The 22,323-nt window shown below is 38.5% G+C and overlaps 3 protein-coding genes across 11 annotated transcripts; 1 reads left to right on the plus strand and 2 right to left on the minus strand.

Moving 5' to 3' along the window:
• Positions 1 to 756: 756 nt before the first annotated feature.
• Positions 757 to 4,074, minus strand: dnase2b (deoxyribonuclease II beta). 2 transcript variants are annotated; one of them, XM_048976776.1, is made up of 6 exons: positions 3,885 to 4,074; positions 2,855 to 3,029; positions 2,706 to 2,784; positions 2,078 to 2,239; positions 1,779 to 1,976; positions 757 to 1,170 (listed from the first exon to the last, which is right to left on the minus strand). In XM_048976776.1, the coding sequence occupies exons 1-6, from the start codon at positions 3,974 to 3,976 to the stop codon at positions 836 to 838; spliced, it is 1,041 nt and encodes a 346-aa protein (XP_048832733.1). In that variant the 5' UTR covers positions 3,977 to 4,074; the 3' UTR covers positions 757 to 835. The 2 variants fall into 2 exon arrangements, with proteins under 2 accessions (XP_048832733.1, XP_048832734.1); XM_048976777.1 differs by lacking the exons at positions 2,855 to 3,029; positions 3,885 to 4,074 and having other exon boundaries at positions 1,779 to 1,880; positions 2,161 to 2,239; positions 2,706 to 2,730.
• A 1,066-nt stretch (positions 4,075 to 5,140) lies between these two features.
• On the plus strand, positions 5,141 to 9,970 carry uox (urate oxidase). Its single transcript, XM_048976778.1, has 8 exons — positions 5,141 to 5,268; positions 5,546 to 5,758; positions 5,832 to 5,948; positions 6,040 to 6,118; positions 7,738 to 7,924; positions 8,329 to 8,452; positions 8,860 to 8,943; positions 9,653 to 9,970. Exons 1-8 carry the CDS (start codon positions 5,257 to 5,259, stop codon positions 9,725 to 9,727), a joined length of 891 nt encoding a protein of 296 aa, XP_048832735.1. The 5' UTR covers positions 5,141 to 5,256; the 3' UTR covers positions 9,728 to 9,970.
• A 228-nt stretch (positions 9,971 to 10,198) lies between these two features.
• samd13 (sterile alpha motif domain containing 13) lies at positions 10,199 to 15,986 on the minus strand. 8 transcript variants are annotated; one of them, XM_048976786.1, is made up of 6 exons: positions 15,888 to 15,967; positions 14,948 to 15,030; positions 13,696 to 13,798; positions 12,244 to 12,286; positions 11,742 to 11,853; positions 10,199 to 11,472 (listed from the first exon to the last, which is right to left on the minus strand). In XM_048976786.1, exons 4-6 carry the CDS (start codon positions 12,279 to 12,281, stop codon positions 11,329 to 11,331), a joined length of 294 nt encoding a protein of 97 aa, XP_048832743.1. In that variant the 5' UTR covers positions 12,282 to 12,286; positions 13,696 to 13,798; positions 14,948 to 15,030; positions 15,888 to 15,967; the 3' UTR covers positions 10,199 to 11,328. The 8 variants fall into 8 exon arrangements, with proteins under 8 accessions (XP_048832743.1, XP_048832739.1, XP_048832745.1 ...); XM_048976782.1 differs by lacking the exon at positions 14,948 to 15,030 and having other exon boundaries at positions 15,888 to 15,986; XM_048976788.1 differs by lacking the exon at positions 14,948 to 15,030 and having other exon boundaries at positions 13,687 to 13,798; positions 15,888 to 15,986.
• Positions 15,987 to 22,323: the final 6,337 nt, after the last annotated feature.

Here is a 22,323-nt window from a genome sequence, read left to right on the forward strand (position 1 = left end):
ATTTTATATAGTAAAAAGGTGAGCCAGGTGTGTAGAAACTGAAAGGGGTGGGAAGGACGTGGTTCCCCCCAGTATTTAATTTAAATTACTACTGAACCCTCATGCCACTCTGTTGGTTAGACAGCTGTGCGTTTGTCTGGCGGACGCATCATCATGTGACTTATGGACTAATCAATGTCCCATGGAAATATGGCCTTTAGGTACATGAGTGCTTGAAAAAAGTCGATTTAAGTCTTAGAAGCCTTAAACTGACTTTGTGTAGTTATATATAAATACACCAATTAACACACACACACACACACACACACACACACAAAAGTTTGCAATTATATCTTTGTGGGGACTCTCCATTCATTTCTATGGGGAAAACTCTAATCCCAACATGACGACCTTAACCCCTACCCAGCCCCAACCTTAACCATTAGTAACCAAAGGAAATACGAGTTTTTTTGTATTTTTGCTTTTTTGATTCACAGATCTTTGTGGGAACATGAAAATTGGTCTCCACAATGTAAAAATAACAGGTTTTTATTAGACTGTGGGGGACATTTGATAATCCACATATACACACCACACACACACACACACACACACACACACCAGACCAAAACAGGTTCTTTCCCTAAGCTGTTTGAGGACTACAGAAATTCTATTCACTGTGAGTAGTGATGTGGCTGAAATGTCATTGCATGAATATTGTCACATAGAGATACTCTTGGATGCTCCTCATGTTCTAAACATAAATTAACTGAAACATACATGGGTTATTTTTATTTAATTTTTTTTGATGCTGTCTTCAGGAAATATAAAATGTAATAAGAAAACCACCCTCCAATCAACAATTGATGTACCAGGACACAGTGTGACGGAATGCGTGGTAGATATCTGGGTTCTGGGAGCATATTAATCCCCCGCTTTTCCAAGCCTGAGTGTCCTCCCTGTTTAAATCCCCCAGGCAGGTCCACTGCTTCTCATAAGCTCTGGATACACACCACTTGGAGTGGTCGAAAAAGGAAGAGAACACTATAGGCCCAGGGAGTTTGATTCTCTTTATATTTAGGGTGTGCTCAGGAAGAGAGCAGTTTGATGGCAGCTGGTGCTCCTTACGCTGCCAGGTTTCTGTTAAGAGGTCAGTTTTCAAAGCCTGAGCCACCCAACCAGTGTATATATCTGTGGTGAAAGAGAAATAGACGAACATGATGTTCACACAAATGATTTCTCAAAGGATAATCATCAGTATTTCAGTGATGGTCCTGTTACACAACTTGGCTGCTTTGAAAATGTTTGCTATAGAATTTATTCAAATTAATAGATATATAACTAACTTTGTTATTTAAGTCTTTATGCAACCACAATGCATGACAAATAACAAAGCAAAATAACTAGACGATCTGTTTTTAAATTATGTAATATAAATGATTTACCTTTTGTTGTGTTATATGTAAAAATATGGATTCAGTAGTAAGCAGATATGGAATATTCTGATCACTTTACTAATACATGTATTCATGTAAGTAGTAGTTTCAAATGAGGAAATAAAAGACACACTGATGGATTCACAGACTTTAGAACTCCTCTTTGCAAAAACAGTAGAGGTATTTTCATGGAAACTGTGGTTTAGCAACAATCCTGAGATCAACAGGTCCAGCCTTGACACTGGAACTACCAAAATGAGTCTGTGGTCTATTCGAGTACTTTAGGGGGCAAATGAGTTTTGGAGTAATTGTTTCCTGAGAGAAGATTTGAACATCACTTTCCAGTAATAACAATGGTCTTACCATCAACCCAGAAGTGTGATTTTGCAAAACTTAGGAAAGTCTCTCCTTTGGCTGACATTAGTGTCTGCAGTTTCCTGCCAGGGGTCCTTTGCAGTTGGGAGCCTTTACAAAGAAGAGCCAAATTGGACAGATCTGGCTGAAATATCTCAGGCAGGGAGCAATTGTACACACGGGGATTATAGTAGAGAAGCTGCTCGGCTGGAGAGAGTGGAGAGAATTGAGAAAGAACATACGGTAGAACAGAAGTGTCTTCATCAGGTACATGTGAAGCTCCATTCGACCGTTGACCTTCTGCTTACCTATTAGCGGGACCTGATGATATTTGTATGTGACACAGAATGCTGTCTGACCATACATTTTAGCAGACGAAGGCCAACTATACCCATGTTCTGGGGGTGGAGGGAAGTGAGGGACACTGTGGGTCAACCAGAATCCCTGAACCGTGTCGAAGAGGAGAGCTCCTGCAGAGGAGGACATGGCACGCACGTCTCACTACATCGTACATGACGCTTGTTTATTTTTCAGCCAGAGTGCAAGTGTGTTTAACCAGCATTGAAAGTCTATCTAATCAGATATATATGCCCTTTGTCCTACTCCTCCCCCTGAGACCTGGACCAAACCACACTGTGTAATCAAGGGGTGAAGGAGTGAGCAACAGGGGCACAGCCAGACCTGGGGGGCAGGGATGCTCGGTATATTTGCCAATCGGGTGCATTATCTGGTAATCATCACTCGATCAATTTGGACGCACGCTAGGATCGACTGATTGATGGGTCGGGCAGCTATTCTCTATATTTCGTTTTTGTTTTTTTATAAGGGGAGGGGGGCACATGTTTCCCCGGGTCACCGCTTACATCCCGCCTGGTGAGCAATAGTATGACATTAGACCTTGACATCCATGGTAGTAATCTGAACAAGCAGCAGTACCTTTCGTGTGTCCATAATGATTGTCATATTTCAAAAATGGAGGGGCATCGTTATAAAGCATGTATGCAGATCTGTTGGTCTGAAATGAAAAAGAAAATTTAAGTTGGATTAGAAGAAGTAAGTACTGAGTTCTTCATAAAGAACCTCACCTTATATTGCTGGCCCTGGTACAGCTGTCTAAGGGTGTTCCCCAAAGCCCCCAGACTGTCATTGACCAGAAAGTCACTGTACTGCCAGAGCTTCACCGATGAATCCAGGTACATGTAGTCAAGCCCACTTCCATCAGTGCCATTCTTGTGCTTTGGAATCTTGTAAATGATGAACCTATTTTTCAAAGACAGATATTGAAAGGGGCTATTATATGTCAGTTTTCCTTATATTGAAATCAAATATAAAATTTTTATTGCGGGGGAAGTCGCAGTTGTTAGCACTGCTGCTTCACACTTCTGGGACTCGGGTTCGAGTCTCCGCTCTGGTTTGGTGTGTGTGGAGTTTGCATGTTCTCCCCATGTCGTCGTGGGGTGTCCTCTGGCTACTCCAGTTTCCTCCCACAGTTTAAAAAAATGCTGAGGCTGACTGGAATTACCCAATTGACCGTAGGTGTGCATGTGTGAGTGAATGGTGTGTGTGTGAGTGTTCCCTGTGAGGGGTTGGCACCCCATCATCGGTTGTTTCCTGCTCCGTGCCCATAGCTTTCAGGATAGGCTCTGGACCGCCTCTGACTAGGGCAAGCTCTTACAGAAAATGGTTGGAGGAATGTCAGATTTGGGAATTCCCAAAAAATGGAGAACTTATGCAATATCACATTCATTCACTTAGGGGTAGAGAATATATCCATTAAAATTTAACCTTGAAACTATTGTCGAAATTCTAATTGTAATGATACATTTCTGTTTAATATCAGAATTTAAATTATCACACACAACTACAGTAAGTTCAGTGGAAGCAAAGCCTAGTAAAACTGAAGCCTAAAACAGAAGTGAAATTTACCAACCACACAAGCAAATCTTGCTGCTTGCTTATTCTTTTACTGCTTACTTTTGTTAACCTGTACAAATGGCCAAACATTGTCCCAAATAAACTGGTTTAAATGACATTATCTTTAGCATAGTTTGAATAACTGTTGGCCTGGTATCTATTCAAGATATCACATATAAACATGTTGGTCAATCTGCCTACCAGTCGACGAGATCTCCGGCCTCATTCCTACAGGAAAACTCTGCGACACCTCCAGTGGCACTCAAGAAAGCACAAACTAGAACGAGCCACATTGTAGAAATGATAACTAATGGCAAGCTATACAGAAAAGTAATGGAGCCCTGAAAGTGAGTTTGCTTTACAGAAAGGGAAGTTCACGTGGCATATTGACTTCCTCTATTATATCTCTTTGCAGATGTTACTTTTTTAAGATGCTGTACAGAAACAAAATTGGGGAAGTAGGGGGGTTTTTTATTGCAAAAAGCTGTTTTCTTTAAATATAGAAACACCACAAAACATTAAAGTTTCTGAAGCAGTTTATGAATCTATGACCCGAAAAAGCAGTGGAATTTTTGTTGAATGCATTTAATGGAAATTCCAATTAATACCTATTGTGCTGTAAGGGAAAGGGTTGTATGTAAACAACCAGTTTCATTGACAGCTAGGTTCATGTGCATCATGATTTAGCAGGATTCCTGCAGTCTTCCACCTGCACACTTACGGGTTTCCTGTTCACCTATTTTTGCCCACATCTCAGGAACTGTACTTTAGATTGTTTTGTGTTTCTGAATCTCCCTTCTGTGTGTATGCTGTATGATAGACGGACGCCCTACCCAAGATGCACGCTGCCCTGTGCCTACAATTTCCTGGGAATTTCGTGTAAGACTGTCTTTGTACGGAATTCTTCATTTTCAGCTCTTCTTGATAGTAACATGATGGTTTGCGCATATCAAAAACCTGACATGGTCTGAATACTTCCATGGCCCAGTTGCGGGGAAAAAATTGTCTTCACTGCTTGGTCATCTGTCTGTGGAATGATTAGATATGACTCAAAAATTCTAATTTACTTTATCTTTTTATTAAAAAAGACATTTACCTAATCTAATTGCGTCTGTGGTTATTTCTCCCTATAGTGGACTTCCATCCTGACCAATGTGTTCCCCAGCCTTTCCTGGCTCAGATCGGTGACCCTGACCAGGATAAACAGTTGCAAGATGGACGGGTGGATAAAGTTGTTTATTTTAGGGCTTTTAATTGATTTTTTTTCCCACAGAACTTTCCTGTTTTGGTCTGTAGTTTTAGATTTCAATTAACGCTTACTGCGAATGAGTTTGGTATTCAAGCAGTTATTTTCCACAATTCACTGCAATGCCAGACCATGTAAAAAACAAATGTTTAAAGGTAGTTATAAAAAATGCCAGCAAACAAGATGATTCAGCAAACTGCCCCTTGGGGTTACTAATTTACACAGTACTCATGAACACACTATAGTCACCGCCCTCTTAACAAAATTCATGTACCATCTGTAGGTGTGGAGCCCATTCCAAAATATACACTGGAGCGTAAACCGAACATGGCCAATCAGGTAAAGAAAAAATATTTTCCGTAGTTTAACTACCAAGAATGGGCATTGCTTTATTTTTTTCAGGCAACTTATTGCACCCTTTAAAATGATAATAATTATTTTGTTTTGTTTGTTACTGAGATTTTGCTTTCATGGAATACATCAGTTCAATTACTATTCTCAGTCAATAATTTGATTAGTTGATTTGATTTTAAAATGAATTAAAATGAAGTTAAACAGTCTTATAATATTCATATCATTCAATCATCTCCTTTACTGCATGAGTTATCTTTTGTAGGACGTGGAATTTGTGCGAACGGGATATGGAAAGAACCTCGTCAAGGTGCTGTATGTCAGGCGAGAAGGAACACAGCATCAAATCAAAGAGCTGAAGGCCAATGTTCAGCTTACCCTGAAGACACGCAAAGACTACATGTTCGGAGACAACAGCGATATCATCCCTACTGACACCATAAAGAACACCGTTCATGCCCTTACTAAGATCAAAGGAGTAAGTCCTTCTTACTTATTCTGCTTATTCTCTGTTTCATCTTCAGTCAAAGTTAAGACATGTGCCTTGCCAGGTTAAGACCATAGAAGAGTTTGCCATGGACATCTGCAGGCACTTCTTGACATCCTTCAACCACGTCACTCGGGCCAAAGTGGACATTGAAGAGATGCCGTGGAGAAAATTGGAGAAGGTACAGCTATCATAAAATAGGCATGGTATGTTAAAAGTAAGAATAATAAAAATACCTTCATGAAGTAAATGGTTGACTTTTTGTTCCTCAGAATGGCATTGAGCACGCCCACGCTTTCATCCTAAGTCCTGAGGCTTGGAGGTTCTGTGAGGTTGAGCAATATCTTAATGGTGAGTTTGTATTGCAATTCATTGCCTTTGCACTCAAGAATGAAAAACTATGAACTATTGAAAGCACTATACAAAGCTCATTATTTGCATTTCAGTTGAGTTTAGTAGAGGAGCATTGCTAGGATCACAAGACATCCAGGGCTTAGCTCAGAGATATAATCTGTCCAAGGGTTCTCAAATTGAGATCATGGCTGTTAAAACATCTGAGCTCAACAAATCGTTCAAGGCTCGTTCATATTCAGTCGAGGCTTCAGCTCATGATGTGCCTGGTTTAGTGCAAAATGAAGTAATATTATCTTGTCATTCTTGACAGGTGAGCAGAAGCCTTGACCTTTCAACGATGTTTACTTAGAAATGAAAATGCTGCACATGCACTCAATAGCTCTGCCTTCTATGTGCAGCTTAGTAAACGTGCGTATCATAAATCCTCATTTGTAATGAGAACAGGCTTTATATGTAATCAGGTTCTTTTTTCATTTTCATAGGCTACTTTACTGCTGTAAATAAATACATTCTGAATATTTTACTACATAATTTCAGTCGAATATGACCTGCTATATTTTAACGACTTATTGGCTTAAACCAGTGGCCGCTGGTGGCTAATAAACCGCGATGGTAAGAGGATAATCAACCCATTGGGTCATGTTACTATACAGGCTGCCTACTTTTCCATAATTTCTTGTGGTCAAAAAAGCAATAAAATAGGTTACAAAGTATTTTGCCACACAGCCAATTTATTCAAGCATCAAGTTTCCGATAAAGATTAAATATTAAAATACTTATCCGGTGTACTGCTGTTGTCAGGATTAGAGGAGAAAGGGGATGCTGTTGACGCCATTAGCCCCCTCGGTCGCACTGGAACATCATTTTATGTGTTTTAGCCAAAAAGGATTTTGAGGTAGTTCAGATGTTACCTCCCTTGGTCCTCAGCACTTCAGTTGGCCATTTCATCTGGCCATTAGGTGTCACTGTTGACAATATTGGAAACATTTAATAATATGACAAAAGTGAAGAGAGGATAATTATATTTTAGCAATATGGGGGTAAGGGGGGGGGGACTGAGTTCCTGCTCCATTAGCGTGAATGACTGAAAGTGCCCCCTGCCACCACCACTCCCAAAACCTGCCCCCTAACAACTTAGCACCAGGTTTACCTCAAAAAGTCAGCCCTGTTAACCAGTTATTTCAAAGTTACTAGTTAATGAAATGTAATCTCTAAAACAGGGGAGGTACATTTTTCTCTACCCCTAAGGATCAGCCGCATTTTGTTTACACTACCAGTGAATATACGTATTTCAAGCCCTAGTTTGTACTAGAATCTACTTTTTGGGATTCTACTTCATTTATTTATTTATTGCATGCATGCATTTTATTATTTATTTTGTGCTCATTTTAGTTTCTTGTGTTTTTCTTTTTTTCTTCTTTTAAAATGTCCGAAAAGCACTTTGTAATCCTTGTGGTTAAAACAGTGCTACATAAATTAAGACTGAATGATTGATTAATTGACTGATTGATACTTGTAGGTTAAATTGTAGATTGGACATAATGCTTCTCCAATGCTTTACTGTAAGACTTTGAAATGCTTTTTATTGCCCTAATTGTGTGATTTCTGCTCTCCAGAGACCCCAGTGATTCACAGTGGCATAAAGGACATGACTGTGCTGAAAACTACGCAGTCTGGCTTCGAGGGGTTTCTGAAGGACAGGTTCACCACTCTACCCGAAGTTAAGGACAGGGTCTTCTGCACCAGTGTGTATGCAAGGTGGCGATATAACACACACATTAATGTCTCCTTTGATGCCGCATGGTAAGTGACTGAGCTTCAGGCTGCCAATGTAAAAATGTACTTAAGGTTCTAGGTTCTTCACAAAGAAATCAGAAGAACAGAACCGGATCAAAATAAATGTAGAGCCAGTAGTTTTAGTTAAACCCTAATCAGTGAAAACTTAAGATACTTTCTGGATACATTATATTTTGACCAAGACATAAAGTGCTACTAGTTTTATTGCTAAAAGATTTAGAGTACTTAAAAATAGTACATGATGATAATCATATTTGCAAAAAAACTTGTGTTAAATTTTATTTATTCGATCATGAGGTAAAAAACGTAGCTATATTACAGCGTTTAGCATTGAACGTCTTATTTGAATCGACTTATAAAAACCTATTTGATGTTCAAAGATGTGAAAAAAATGAATTTCTCTTGCACAGGAAAACTGTAAAAGATGTTATTATCGAGAAGTTTGCTGGCCCATATGACCGCGGTGAATACTCTCCATCGGTCCAGAAGACTATTTATGACACACAGCTTCTCGTTCTTAGCCGAGTGCCACAGGTGAGTCCATACAAGCAGGAATGAGTAGGATAACGGATGCCGAACGATCATGGGGTGACACCTTCCATTACCCAGTATTCTTCTGTCGACCCGTGACCTTTACAATCATCATTTGTCACAAAGGCAGACAGAAGGTCACATTTATCCTTATGATATAGAAAAGGAGTGCTGTGCATTAATCCTTTTGATAGGGAGTTTATAATTTATTGTGGTTTTAAATGAACAATGTTTTATATTCGCTACATTAGATAAAGTCATAAACCAGCACTGCATAATGTTCAATTTTTGGACATTATTCTGTGGGATATTTGCATGCTACCCTCGCTGCCCTTTGCTGTACATGCTTTAGAACCCAAAACACATGTTAAATGTTAACGATTAATGAGACTGTCTTGTTTCCTTTGTAGGTGGAGGAGATTGAGATAGTCATGCCAAATCAGCATTACTTCACTATAGACATGACAAAACTGGGAATTTCCAACAAAGATGAGGTGGGTATTTCACATTTTGGATTGATTGTCATGATTTCTGACAAGGTACGATTATGAATTGTTCCCTATGTAAGGAACCTGAATTCCCTACATTATTATTCGGATTTAGTAGAAATACATTTTATAGTTTCAGAGTCAAACATTAATTCCTGTAATACTACGCTTAGAGAATTTAAGTCGAGATAATTTATATATATCGATTTAAAAATGTAAAAAATTGTGTTCACTAGAAATATTTACTCTAACGATCTACTTAGTAGTGATGGGCAAATGAAACTTCATGAATCGTTTGCTGTATTTTCTGACCCCAGTAGATGGTGCTCTTTGTTCATAAAAGGACTCAAAGTCAACCAAGAGCACCATCTAGTGGGGTCAGAAACTACAGCAAATGGTTCACGAAGCCTCATGTGCTCACCACTACTATTTGGATATATTAAGATTTTCTCATCGATTCATTTTGTTATAAATCTCTATATACTTTAAATGAGAAAGCAATAATAAATTCACATTCACTAATAATTTCACCCAGGTTTGTGGCTATATTTGTTATTCTTACTACAAAGAAACTTCAGTAAACATATTCCTTGCAGTTATCAAAGGTCACCACAAATCATGCTGTATAAATGATTATGCAATATATACAAATGTCCCTTGAATGCCAAGGGACCCCTCAGAAAAAGTTGTCCATTGACAGTGTGTCTCCTGTCAGGTCCTTCTACCACTTGATAATCCCTCTGGCAACATCACTGGAACCGTGAGGAGAAAAGCACGAGCTAAACTCTAGAGGGCGCTGCCAAGGTGCAAAACAAGTGGAGCCATAAATAAATAAATAAGTAGCGCAAATAAATAATTATGTAGTTATAAGGATAAGTTAAATGCTCTGTGTCCTTTCAAATACATCTAATTCACATTTAGATGATGCTTTTAAATGGATGTGTTGGAATCATTTGCTATGCTCATGTATAACCTATTATATGTCATTATAATTGTGGATATTGCTCTGTTAATTAAACTTTATTGCAACATATTGGAGTGTGGGCTTAACAAAAAAGAAAAAAAAATGTGTTTAAATGCAGGTGGTCATCTTTTCTTTTGGTTACTGGACTGGTCCAACTAACATTTAAAGGTCTGATACCCACTGAAATCACCCAAACATCTCTGGGATAATTTTATGCATGAACTGATATGTTTGCAATAAAACACACCAGAAAAGTCACAACTATCAACCATTAATCACATATAGTAAAGAAAAATGTAAACACCTATGAAATTTAATATGAAATCGAATAAATTAATGTTATCGGCAATTAACAGATTAGTTTCACGCATCAAAAAAACAATACACAATGATTACCAAATCAGCACTGATTAGTTAGCTGAAAGAATATTATTCTACAAAGCAAATGTGTAGCCGACTAAATTCTGAACTATCAAAACGCACCCATATTGTGACCCAAGTGGCTTCAGTCAGATTCCCAAACATTTAGCAATATTCTTTACATTTTGCAGATTGATATACCCTTAGAATCAACAGTCCTTGCATAATGTATTTCGATGAACATTTACTGTGGAGCTAGAGCAGCTCCTTAAGAGAATATTCTTCTGCTTCACATAAAACACTTTGGTGGCAGAACAATACTTGGTACAAAATATCATCTATTTTGAGAAGGGAAAGGACATGACCACTGTGGAGTTAGATGGCCTCAAATTAGAATTAAAAACAACTAACAGGGGGAGGGGGAGGGGAGGGTAAACCATGAATAATGTTTCATTGTCAATGACCAGTAAGAACAACAGGCCTGTAAGTCAAAGTTAAGTGCTTTATATTTATGAAATGCTAGTTTTTGTTTTAAACATTTTTGCAATTACTAATATAGATCAATATCCATAATCAATAGATTTAAAATTGTTATGGATATGCATATTCACACGCACCGTATTTAAATATTATAATCTTCATAACTGAAAATGCATTATTTACAAAAATAGGTTCAAGCCTCCAATATCAATGTTCAGTGATTAAATGCATAACTTATTACAGAACTCACTATACATTTTCCATTTTGTTTAATTAAAATGATCTCCTTTGGTGGTCTGAAGAGTTATAGAAAGGAAACGATCTGAGACCAAAACAACCGAAAAAAAAATGCAGGAATATGATATATTTGTTCAGTCTAGGTGGGAATGTAGATCAAGAAAGAATAATGACAAATACAATCTTTCCTTGCACTGGCATCTTGCACCCATATCTGCCCCCAGATTAAGCCAGTCTATTCTTGTCATGGGAAAAAAGAGTGAGCTGTGCTTTTGAAAAGAAATTTTGCAGGACAGACATGATCATCTTGCATCTTTCCTGTGCGACTGACATCTTCAGTAGAGGCCTGGTCATAGTGCATTATGTTTCAGGTGCTGATTCTGGAGGGGTTTCACGTGATACTCATAGATCTTCAGAGCTGGACCCAACTTTATCGTTAATCCCGTTAGGACGTCATTTCGGGTCATCAATAGCAGAGATCTCCCATCGATCTCCTAGAAGAAAACAATTTTAGGTATTTGGGCTTTTTTTTTTTTTTTTTTTAAACAGTCACATAAACCATGAATTTAGTCATTATTATACACTAAGTTCCTGTTTATGATATTAAGATTTTTATTGAAAATGTAATTCTTTTCAAAATGTAAATGCCACATGCATAAATTCAATTAAAATATTTAACTGGAAAGGCAAAAGACAGGTTTTCTAATAGTTATTTGGGAATCTGCAGAGAAGCAGATAGATAACTAAATATGCTGTACTGTACCTGATCGTGGAACGCACTTGCTTGTTCTTCAAAACCAGCCATTCGGAAATAATTAACGACATCCGCTACGGCCCACTGGGCAGGATCAGGGGGCTGGCCGTTCTCCATGGGGCTGTGGGCAACAAAAGGGAGCAGAGACACACCTCTCAATCTCTTCTTTTCTATCACACAACTTTATGGGTTCTTTCGCTCTCATTTCGCAATGTAACGACCCTCTTTTTCAGCAGTATATTACACGAGCCATAAAATATGACCGCCGTTGTTCTGCAGGAACAGATTCAATCGGAATGAGTCTGTGCTTAATGACAAAGACAAACGAGGAGATGCCAATGTAAAAACAGCAAATGTTAGAGGACACTTGAAGGATGTCACAATTACACGGAAATACCTCCAACTTTTACCCCTCATTTTACATACAACAATTATTTTCACGCCATTGATATTTGTCCCAAACACTTTTATTTGTAATGTTAATAACAAAAATGGCAGTCCGGCTACTCACCCTTCAGTGTCTACAGAACCATTATCCTTTTTTTCCATATCAGCTATGAAAAAAGACAGATATGATAAGCTGAGTTTTGATGCCAATTTTCTTTGACCATGTTTACATGTCATTACACTCTTGTTATATCTATGTACAATAACGTTCCACTTAATGTCTATTCCAGTGAGCACTGTTAGATCAACACTGCCACTTCATTGCATGCCTTTCTAATACAATGCAATGGAAAACAATATGTTCCTATTAACAGTAAAATAAGGTCAAAGCTGTGCATATCACATAATTAGTTTGTGTGATTGCTTGTGGTCGTTCTTCCAACCACCTGACGTAGCTATTTCCCAAGTGGAGACAATCTTTGGCACTAGATGGCATAGGAAGGCTCCCTTTTTCCACGTGACCTCAGTGAGTGTCCATGGCCATGTGTTGCCCTTTATGGCTCTGGTCTCTTCATCCAGGTTGCTCCCGCTGGTTCACACCACTGAGTTGCTGAGCTCTGTAGGCCCTGCTGGTAGACTCTGCTATTCTCTGGCCTAACCAGACACCTTTATTTATTTCTCAGACACTTTTATCCAAAGAGACGTGCAGTTGAGAACACTAGGTCAGCCAGATCCAAGAGCAACCGGGGAATTAAGAGCCGAGCTCAAGGGCCAAATGGTGAAATCACTCTGCCGACCCTGGGATCTGAACCAGTGACCTTCCTATTGCAGGCACACAGTCCTACCCTGCTGAGCCACATTCTGCCCTCATACACCTGCTCTTCCTCCCCTGTCTGTAGCACTCAATAAGCATTCTTTTGGTACCCATTCTCATATCCTCTCAAGTGCTGCATCCATCTGCTGCTGCAGATAGGGCCAATTCTAAACAAAGAATTAGCATATTCTATAATTTGAACTAGAGCAAAACACAGATTCTAAATTAGAACAGGAATTTACAAAGTTTTCACAAAAAACTAATACTTCATTTAGTACCAATAACATTACAGTGATAACATTTTGTTGCAGAAATATGAAAAAATGAAACATGACTCAGATTACAGCCCAGTTTTTTTGTTTTATGAGTTATGTATAAATCACCAATAGGGAAAAATCCTACCTGACATTCCAATTAATGCGTTAAAAATACATTTTTACTATTCACAGCAATAAAAGGCTGAGACTAGAAATAATGCTAAACAAATCTGTAACATTTTCTTGAGAAAGGGAATTAGTGAGAACAGAAACAAACTCAAGAGGAATAAGCCCTTCTAGTTATAAACACATTTTTAACCAAATATTGTTCAATGTGGTTCATATTTATAAAGTGCATGGTGCAGGAAGACATAAAACTCAACAAACATCTTCCACCCATCAAAATGAGTCAGCTCCCAAACTTTTATATTTAAATACAAAATCACATTATTCAAAAAACACATTATTTTTATTATTAAATAAATAAATGTCTTACAAATTGTACCTGAAGATGATTTTTCATATGCATTCAGTCCTTCATCTGCACTTCTTGTTCTGCTTTGACCTCACAACCGCCAATCATTTTTGGACAGAAGTTCAGGTCCATCCTTAAAGACAATTAATATATATGAATGCTGCTTTAGTGCAAGTATATAACTTCCATAAACTGTACTGAATGTGTATATGGGTCATTCCATGTCAAATCATCACACATCAAATTTTCTGGAGATGTTCATGACATTATGAGCTAGCTTTAGTAAGAAAATTATCAATTTTGAAATATAGATTTTTTTTGTTATTGAATTTTTAACATTTTAATCAGTTATTACATAGTAATTATTCGTATGGGGATGGCATATTATTTATTCAATCTATAAAGCTGGACAATAGCTTTAAAACAATATGAGGACCACTTCTGTGCAGCTTACATTAAGGTAAATATAGCCAGTCAAAGTCATAGCCACCCCTCCAAAAAGTTAAAACTTTGTTCGCTTAAATCTCCCTCAATATTGATTCAAGACACTCTCAATCTCAGATTCATGAGTTACTCGTGTGACCAAATCAACATGCCAAGTTTAGTTAAAATCCGTGATGATGAGGTCCGAAAGTGTGATGATTTGTCTTGCAATGACCCGTATCACATACTGCTCTCAACATCATATTAACAAGCAGATGAAAGGTTAAGTGTTCAAAAACGGAAACAATGCATTGTAAAGATTTCCATCCATCCCAGGAAACACAGGACACTGGCTGGGGACTCCCCAAAAACATGGCCATTCAGTGGAAACATTAGCTTAACATTATCTGCACCTTATCTATACAACCCAATGAAAAATTACGCAAACAAAAATGTCCCGACCAGACTGAATGCCAAGAGGCTCCAGGCCCCTCAAGACCATAACCAGGAGAAAGGGTTGGAAGATGGATGGAAGGAACACACACCATGCACGACATTAAAAAATGACACATATTCGTTATTTTATCCAAGGGAATCGTTTAAATTATCATGCTGTACACAAAACAATGCAATCATATGCAACATCGGGATACAACAGTGATATTTCACACCCTATCATTCAGCTCTTAAACATAAATGTAAACACAAATGGAATATTTTGCAAACATTAAATTCAATACGTTCAAATAATTTGCCTATAATAATGAAACTGAACACAATATAATATACTATAGAAATACTCCCAGCTCAGTGAGACAGCAAAGTAACACTAATGTGAAAGAGAAACGGTGAGAAACACCGTGTAAAGGGTGGCCAGGAAGAAGTAGTCGGTTTGGGTGCTTCCCTCTGTAAATTAATCCAGAAGAAGTGGAGGAACGGTATCTGTAGATGAAGAATTGATAAATGCACATTCTAAGATTGCTTATAATAAAGTACAAAATGGATTTCTGCTGACTTTAAAAGCTCGATCACGGCAGCAATTCAAAGGCGCTACACGGTGTCCACAGCCGCCAACATACAAAATGGGTTCAGTTTCAAAGAGTGTCCATCTGAGTACACAGGAAACATAACTTACCTGTGTGCGCTGCAAATTCTCGATAAGCTGCATATGGCTTCACGCGTACAATAACCGTGATGATATTAATAACACCAAATACATCACTAAGAATTTTAACTTTTTGTTAGTCAAATTATGATACTGTAATGCCAAGCGATAAAATGCAATAAAACAACATGATTAGCCACAATAGTTAGCCAAAACGATACTTAAAGTTAAGAAAATAGCTAGGCAACTGACAAAATATCCGATTTGACAGATAATGTTGCACAATTTAATACGGACTCAAAAAATTATGCATAGTTTTTATTTTGCACATAAATATCAAAAATATTTGGGAATTTGTTATATTTATATGTTTCTACATAAGCAAACATTAATAAAGCCACTTAAAATGATGTTTCTCATCTGTTCTGCCGAATAATCCTGAAGCATAGCTAGTCTTGTTTATAAATGTGAACTAAAGATATTTACGCCAGTTCGCCAGCTACCGTTTCAATAGGAAGCTAGCTAACAAACTACAGCAATACCTTGATTGACATTTAGTTTGTCAGCCTTTTCATTGGTATTTTTGTTCTGTTTTTGCTATATTTTTAAGGATAAAGCAAAAGCGAACTCACATTTTAACGTCTAATTACCTACTTATACATGTCCCTATGTACACCAAAATACTAGTACTTACGTTTATCTTGTTAGCTAGTGTAAATTCTGCTAATAGCTTCCTCTGAGAACTACACTCACGTGCAGAGTTCGCAATAAAATCAGCCGTTGTATCCAATCGCTTTCAAATCTGCACGCAAAGTCATCTGGGGATTGTAGTCCTGCCTGCGTATCTAAATCACAATCGAGAAAATGCGGATCGTTGAAAATTTAACACAACGCGTCTAAAACACTCAGCCCAATATACATTAAAAAGTTCCAAAAATGTTCATTTGGATTCGTTATTTCAGTCATAAAACTTAATAATAGCGATATCGCTACCAAATTGGGTATGTTTGGATCACTACTATTGGCACAAGATTATAACACTCTTATGCAATATTTAAACCATAAATAACTTTGGTTTTCTATATCCAAAAAGAGGATATGAAAACTGAACGCAGTGGAATAACAAATGCTGAAATAATACAAACGGGGTGGGGAGAGCGGGGTTACAATAATTATGGCTTCTTCACGTGGAATGTGTGGAGTGTTTGTTTTGTCATTAATGTCGCATAACAAATATGCTTGCTTTACAAACATTAACTTTCCTTGAAAATAATTAAGCTTCCAAAATATGCTGTTGTTCCAACATACCTTTCTTAGACTTAAAAAGGTTCTTCCAAATTAATCCAGTATTGTCTTCCGTGACTGTCAACAGGAACCTAACTGGAATTCTTACTTTCTGTTAGATCCTTTTGCATTTATTTATGCTGATTTTCATTTCCCAAGTGTCTACCCACTTCAAAGTCTGGTCTTAATATAAATAATGCTCTATTGTACTGAGTTTTCAAAGACCTTCAGAAGGATCGCACGAATCACTAGTTCAGAGAAACTCATGCTCCAAATTTTCCTTGATTAATATTTTACAACATATGCTGTCTCTACATTGCAGCATAGTTTTACCTGTAGAAGTGAAGTTAACTGATCTAGTTGATAAGATTGATTCTATTCCTCTTTGTCTACTAGAGTAAGTGCTATATCCCCGAATTTACATATTTTTGACGACTTCTATAAGCATCTCAATAACGCTTCCCCCCACAAAACCGCTGGAAAAAACATACGCATATAATGCATATATTTCATTATGGGTTTCAAATTTACTTGACTTTTTAAAGATCACTTTTCATAAGATATACTAGCATATTCTCTACATTGTACAGTACACATATATTTTTTTTTCTGGGTGTTGGGTTGATGGGCCACTAGAGGGCAGTTTTACATGATCCATAAATATTCCTTGATTATCACACATAAAATGTAATAATCTTTATATAACCAAAACCATTTTTTTACACCAAAATCATTTTTGGTTTGGTTTTATGTAACGTGCTTTTAAAAATCGTCATTCTTAACGTCATGTGAATATGTTACGTAAAAACATTACATATGTGAATTACTTCAGACTGAGAGTACCTATAATTCTACCACAAGAATTCTGCAGTTATTAAAATAGATCATTAATGTTTATAGATAACATTATCACAGAATTAACTGCATACAGCTGGAAACCACCATGTCCCTTAGGTTAAATTAGTAATAATTTAAAAAGAAAAAGTCAACACATTTTAACAAAGAACTTTCTTATTTTTTAATGACAAGAGAGAGTAGAGGCATATCGCTCACATCAAATTGACAGGTTGGGTCAAAGGTCACGAAGATCAAAGATTGGGGTCAAAAGGGGGCGGGGCCAGGCCAGGGCCCAGGCAAGGTCCAGTTGTGGGCTATGTGACATCACAAATATTGTTCATGGTTGATAATTTTTCCAGATGTTGGGGTATATGCTGCCGTTCCTGCGCCTGTCTCTGTTCATGAATTCAGCACAGTACCAATCTTTCAGGAAAATATTCTTGAGGTCACTTTCCATGTTCAGCGTCTGGGCTAAAGGTTTCTTGGCCATCTTGTCAAGAAGGTTCTTCTCCATCTGCATCCGTTGATCATGCGGGAAAATCTGACTACAGAAGGCATCCTGCCGCTCCATCAGGTCCTGCTCAAGCTCATTGAACAGAGTCATGGCCTCTATCTCCCAATCTTTGTCCTTCAAGGACGCCATGGCCTGTTGAAAGGTTGGTACTGTGCTGAATTGATGAACAGAGACAGGCGCAGGAACGGCAGCATGATGTGGGTCTACCTGAATAACTGGAAACAGCGTGTGGCACAGCAGAAAGAGCAGAAGAGGGTGGAGCGGTTGATGGGCGCCGCTCAGCCAGACCAGGACCCAGCTGGGAGCAGGACAAAAACTTAACCAAGGAAACGAAAGGAGACGTTTCACAAGACAAGGCGGGGAAAACGGAGTTGCTGATGCTTTATGTTGCTGTTTTACTGTCCAGTGCACTTTACTTTAACAGGAAGGTGTTGTGGTTCATTTGGGGAATAATGGCAAATAAGCACTTATGTACAGATGTAGCTGCATTTTTAGACAGACTCAAAACTGCAACTGAAAATACAAACATGGACACAAAACCACCGACCTCCACTACAGATCATATACAAGAAGTCCAGTGCCACATGAGATCATAGGTGTATTACCAATTAACTGTTAAATCATGGTTAAAATAAGACAGACATCTGAAGTAGATGATGCCAGAGGTGTGATGTTGTACCTTTGAGCTGTGTACTATCAATATCTCAACAGAATTCCTGGTTAGGGTGTGTGCTGTGGTAAATTATAAATTATAAAATTATCAACTAATTCTTTGTGTTTTTTTTCTTGAGTGTACTGGATAACATTCTACCCTCATTCATGGTATTACATACATTCTCCATTTTAGGTCTTTTTTTACCATTAGTTTTAGCCCTGCAGAACACAGTTAATTTTTTTGTGACTCTGAATCATTGTCCTTGCATTAATTAGCTAATAGTTAATACTGTAGTTTACATTTACTTAGTAGATGTTTTTATACATGACAGATAATTAAGGACGTCCCTAAAGCAATCAGACCCTGATTGTCACTCTGCCAAGCCGGGGACCCGAACCAGCAACCTTCTGAAAACAAGCGCAGTGCCTTAACCCACAGAGCCGTGCAGAAACCCATCCATCCATAACTGCCTGTCTGATACTTCATAGTGAAACATTAAATACAAGGAACATTCATTCACCCAGACTTTGATGTATTTACAAAGACTTTTCTGGAACATCAGTAAAATATCCATCCAATGGATATATATAGTAATAATGTACGCATTATTTTGCAAAACTGAAATGATCTTGAAGCACATTTTGTTGTGAAGCAAAAGATTCAAATGGAAAAAAAAACATCATAATTTTGCACAACATACAGTAAGATTCATTATCTTGTGATCTGTAAAATACAGCTAAATGCTATGCATGTTGGAAATTATTGACTTACATATTGAATTACATATTGGATTTTGTATGAATGAGGAATCAGTCTGGAAGTCTAATGGATTCTGGGTTTGGCAGATGCCAGGAGAACATTACCTGCCTGACTACCTTGTGCCAAATGTCCCAAGCTTTGCAAACAAGGGATAATGGTATGGGGCTGTTTTTCAGGGGTTGGGCCTGGCCTCGTTGTTCCAGTGATGGAAACTCTTAATGCTTCAGCATGCCAGGACATTTTGGACAATTCTATGCTCCCAACTTTGTGGGAACAGTTTGGGGAGACACTTTTCTGTTCCCACACGACTGTGCCCCAGTGCTCTTCTATAGCTGACACATACTGCTGACTGGGATTCAGCCTATTAAGAATCATCTTTGCAGCCCAAGTTTGAAGTTGTAATTTAAAGTTTCCCTTATTTTGTTCATCCCCAATATTATGATCTACTTAAACAACTTCAGCTCAATACACTTCAACGTACATTCATGCACTTTCTTTAGACATCACATATTTTTGTTCTACCTCTGAAACCTTCGTCTATGATTATGGTCTTTTCTATAACTGCACACATCCATGTCAACATTCTCATTTCTTCCACATGCAGCTTCTCTTCCTACCCTACCTTCACCACCCATCTCTCTGCTCCAAACCTCATTGCTCACCTCTAACTTAAAAACCGTGCTGTCACTATTACTCAATTATTAAAAAGCATCAATTAAAATTTTACATTAAACTGGTCGCGTGTCATTTTGAGCAAGTGTACACATTGATTTGAATGAGCCGCATTTCCAAATAGAATGTGGGCAATAAAAATATGTCTCTGATATTCATGCTTGACGGACTCACCCAATAAGGCGAGGTTAGCCATAGATGTGCCACTTAGTACCCTAACCAGTCTTTGTCATCACTCTGACTGTAAATCATTCTGCTTAATTTAATTCCTAAAATTCCTCAATGAAAAAAGTAATCGCTGTTAAAACAAAGGAAAGCCCTGTTGCTTAGCCACATCATCTTACACACTGCGGTGAATATTAACCATATATTACATTTTTTTGTGAACATATTCTGCGTTTTGAGAAGAATTGAACAATATAATTTAAGTTTTTTTGCAATGTTTAAAGAGTTGAAAATTAACTATATAACCAAATAGAACTTATCTGCCAATAAAGTCTGTCAAATAAGGTGGTGGGTTTGCTGTTGATTGTGCAATGAGATACAAAGCAGTCGAATAAATCAGAATTTTGAGGTAACCTTTTGGTGTCCCTCATGCTTCTTTAGCAGAAAGGTCACAGTTACTGTTGTGCAGTGGGAAAGCGACACATAAAAGTTCTCGGTCAAGATGGCCCAGGAACTCAGAACCAACAACTAATACTGTATTACTGATAGTGTTAATCAGTTAAAATTATTCTTATCAATCAATGAATTATAAACACCCCAATACATTTCACAGTTTATTACATTTGCCTCCCTTCGTTCTATAAAATGAGGTTCCAAGCAAATATATTTGCGTATGACTCCTTTTTCCACCATTCGGAGGAGAAAAAAAGCCGATTTTTAATCTCAGAATTCCGAGTTTTTATTGCAGAATTCTGACTTATGAAATCGGAATTCCGAGTTTTATCTGCATGATACAGAGTTCAGGTCCTCCTGAAAATTAATTTGAAAACAATTGTGATGACAGTGACACAATCACTTTTCTAATCAATACGAAGTCAGTATTATCAGAAGAAGTCTTAGATGACACACCACCAATGCCATCAGAATCCCAGTCAACGGAATTCAAGGTTCTGCTTCTTCATTCTCAAATATATCATTTACAGCCCCCTCCAACCTGCCGACTGAAGCTCGGATCCCTAGGGTCGCCAGAACGTGGGTCAAAGCAGGGATCAGCCGGTCGGTCCAGAGGTCGCATACCACAGAGTCAAAGTGGATGTAAAAGTAATTCCTCTCAGGTGGAAACAGGCAAGGGTGCTGCCTTTGACTGGGATGATCCACCTCACAGCCGTAGCAGTTCTTCTGCTGATGCTTCCTGATGACTGAGGCTAAAAGTCCCACTATCATCGCTTTTATGCAGTTCAGCATCTCAAGGCACAAAGCGGGTGTGGAGAGAAGCGTGCAGATCACAGGCATCGGGACTTCTCCAGGGTCAGAGGCCGGTGATGGAGGAGGGGTCGGAGGGTGAAAGGCCTCATACTCCCCGCTTTCGTCGTCGGAGGATGAGATTGCGATCACTTCGTTGGTAGAATCTGTAGATGCTGCCATGATGTTGAGGATGGATGATGATGATTATGAGAGGGTTGTAACAACGTCCACTTTTTATACGCTGTCTGTCGTGTGTGACGTCTAGTGTGGAGGGGTGAGGGTGATCCACATCACATATGGTATTCTTATTCCGGAACAGCTGCAATTAGAGCACTGACATGTATTCACCATTCTGTCCCCACAGCTCACCTGTCACGTCCTACTTGATAACGTTTGTCCGTTCTTCCCCATTGCTAGCATTCTGATCTTTTGCTCACCCCCCAGACATGGATATTACATTACAAGTTTTTTCAACGCTTGCATCTCCTTACTCCCTCCGATTATCCTTGAACAGCGCATGGAAGAAATCCAGCATCCAAATCTCAAACGGTATTCTCAGCCCAAAACAGTGGAATTTAGGCCGCTGACATATATTCAGCATTCTGTCCCGCAGCTCCCCGGTTGCGTCCCACTTTATAAAGGTCCTCCGATCTTTACCTTCGTCAGGATTTTTAAACTGCATGGCTATATTGTAGATGTTCGCCCGATTGTCAGGGTTGGTGGTCGCTTTCATCATTGGGATGACGATAGACTTCAAGTTTCCCCATTCATCTTCAGAGAAACTCACCATAAGCGGGTCATCTTTCGGGGGGTATGTGCCGTCTACGCCGACCTGAAACATGTGCAGTTCCTCCTCATCGTAGTCAAAGAACCAGATCACTTTATCCCCCAGGTACCCCTTAGGTACCCCGACGCTTGCACCGTAGGTACCCGTCCACGTGCCGTACGAATCTTCCTGGGAGCCCCCGGAGGCCATACACCATCCTCCTCCTCCTGAAT

This window comes from Brienomyrus brachyistius, chromosome 15 (assembly GCF_023856365.1).
Source record: "Brienomyrus brachyistius isolate T26 chromosome 15, BBRACH_0.4, whole genome shotgun sequence".
NCBI classification, from domain to species: Eukaryota; Metazoa; Chordata; class Actinopteri; order Osteoglossiformes; family Mormyridae; genus Brienomyrus; species Brienomyrus brachyistius.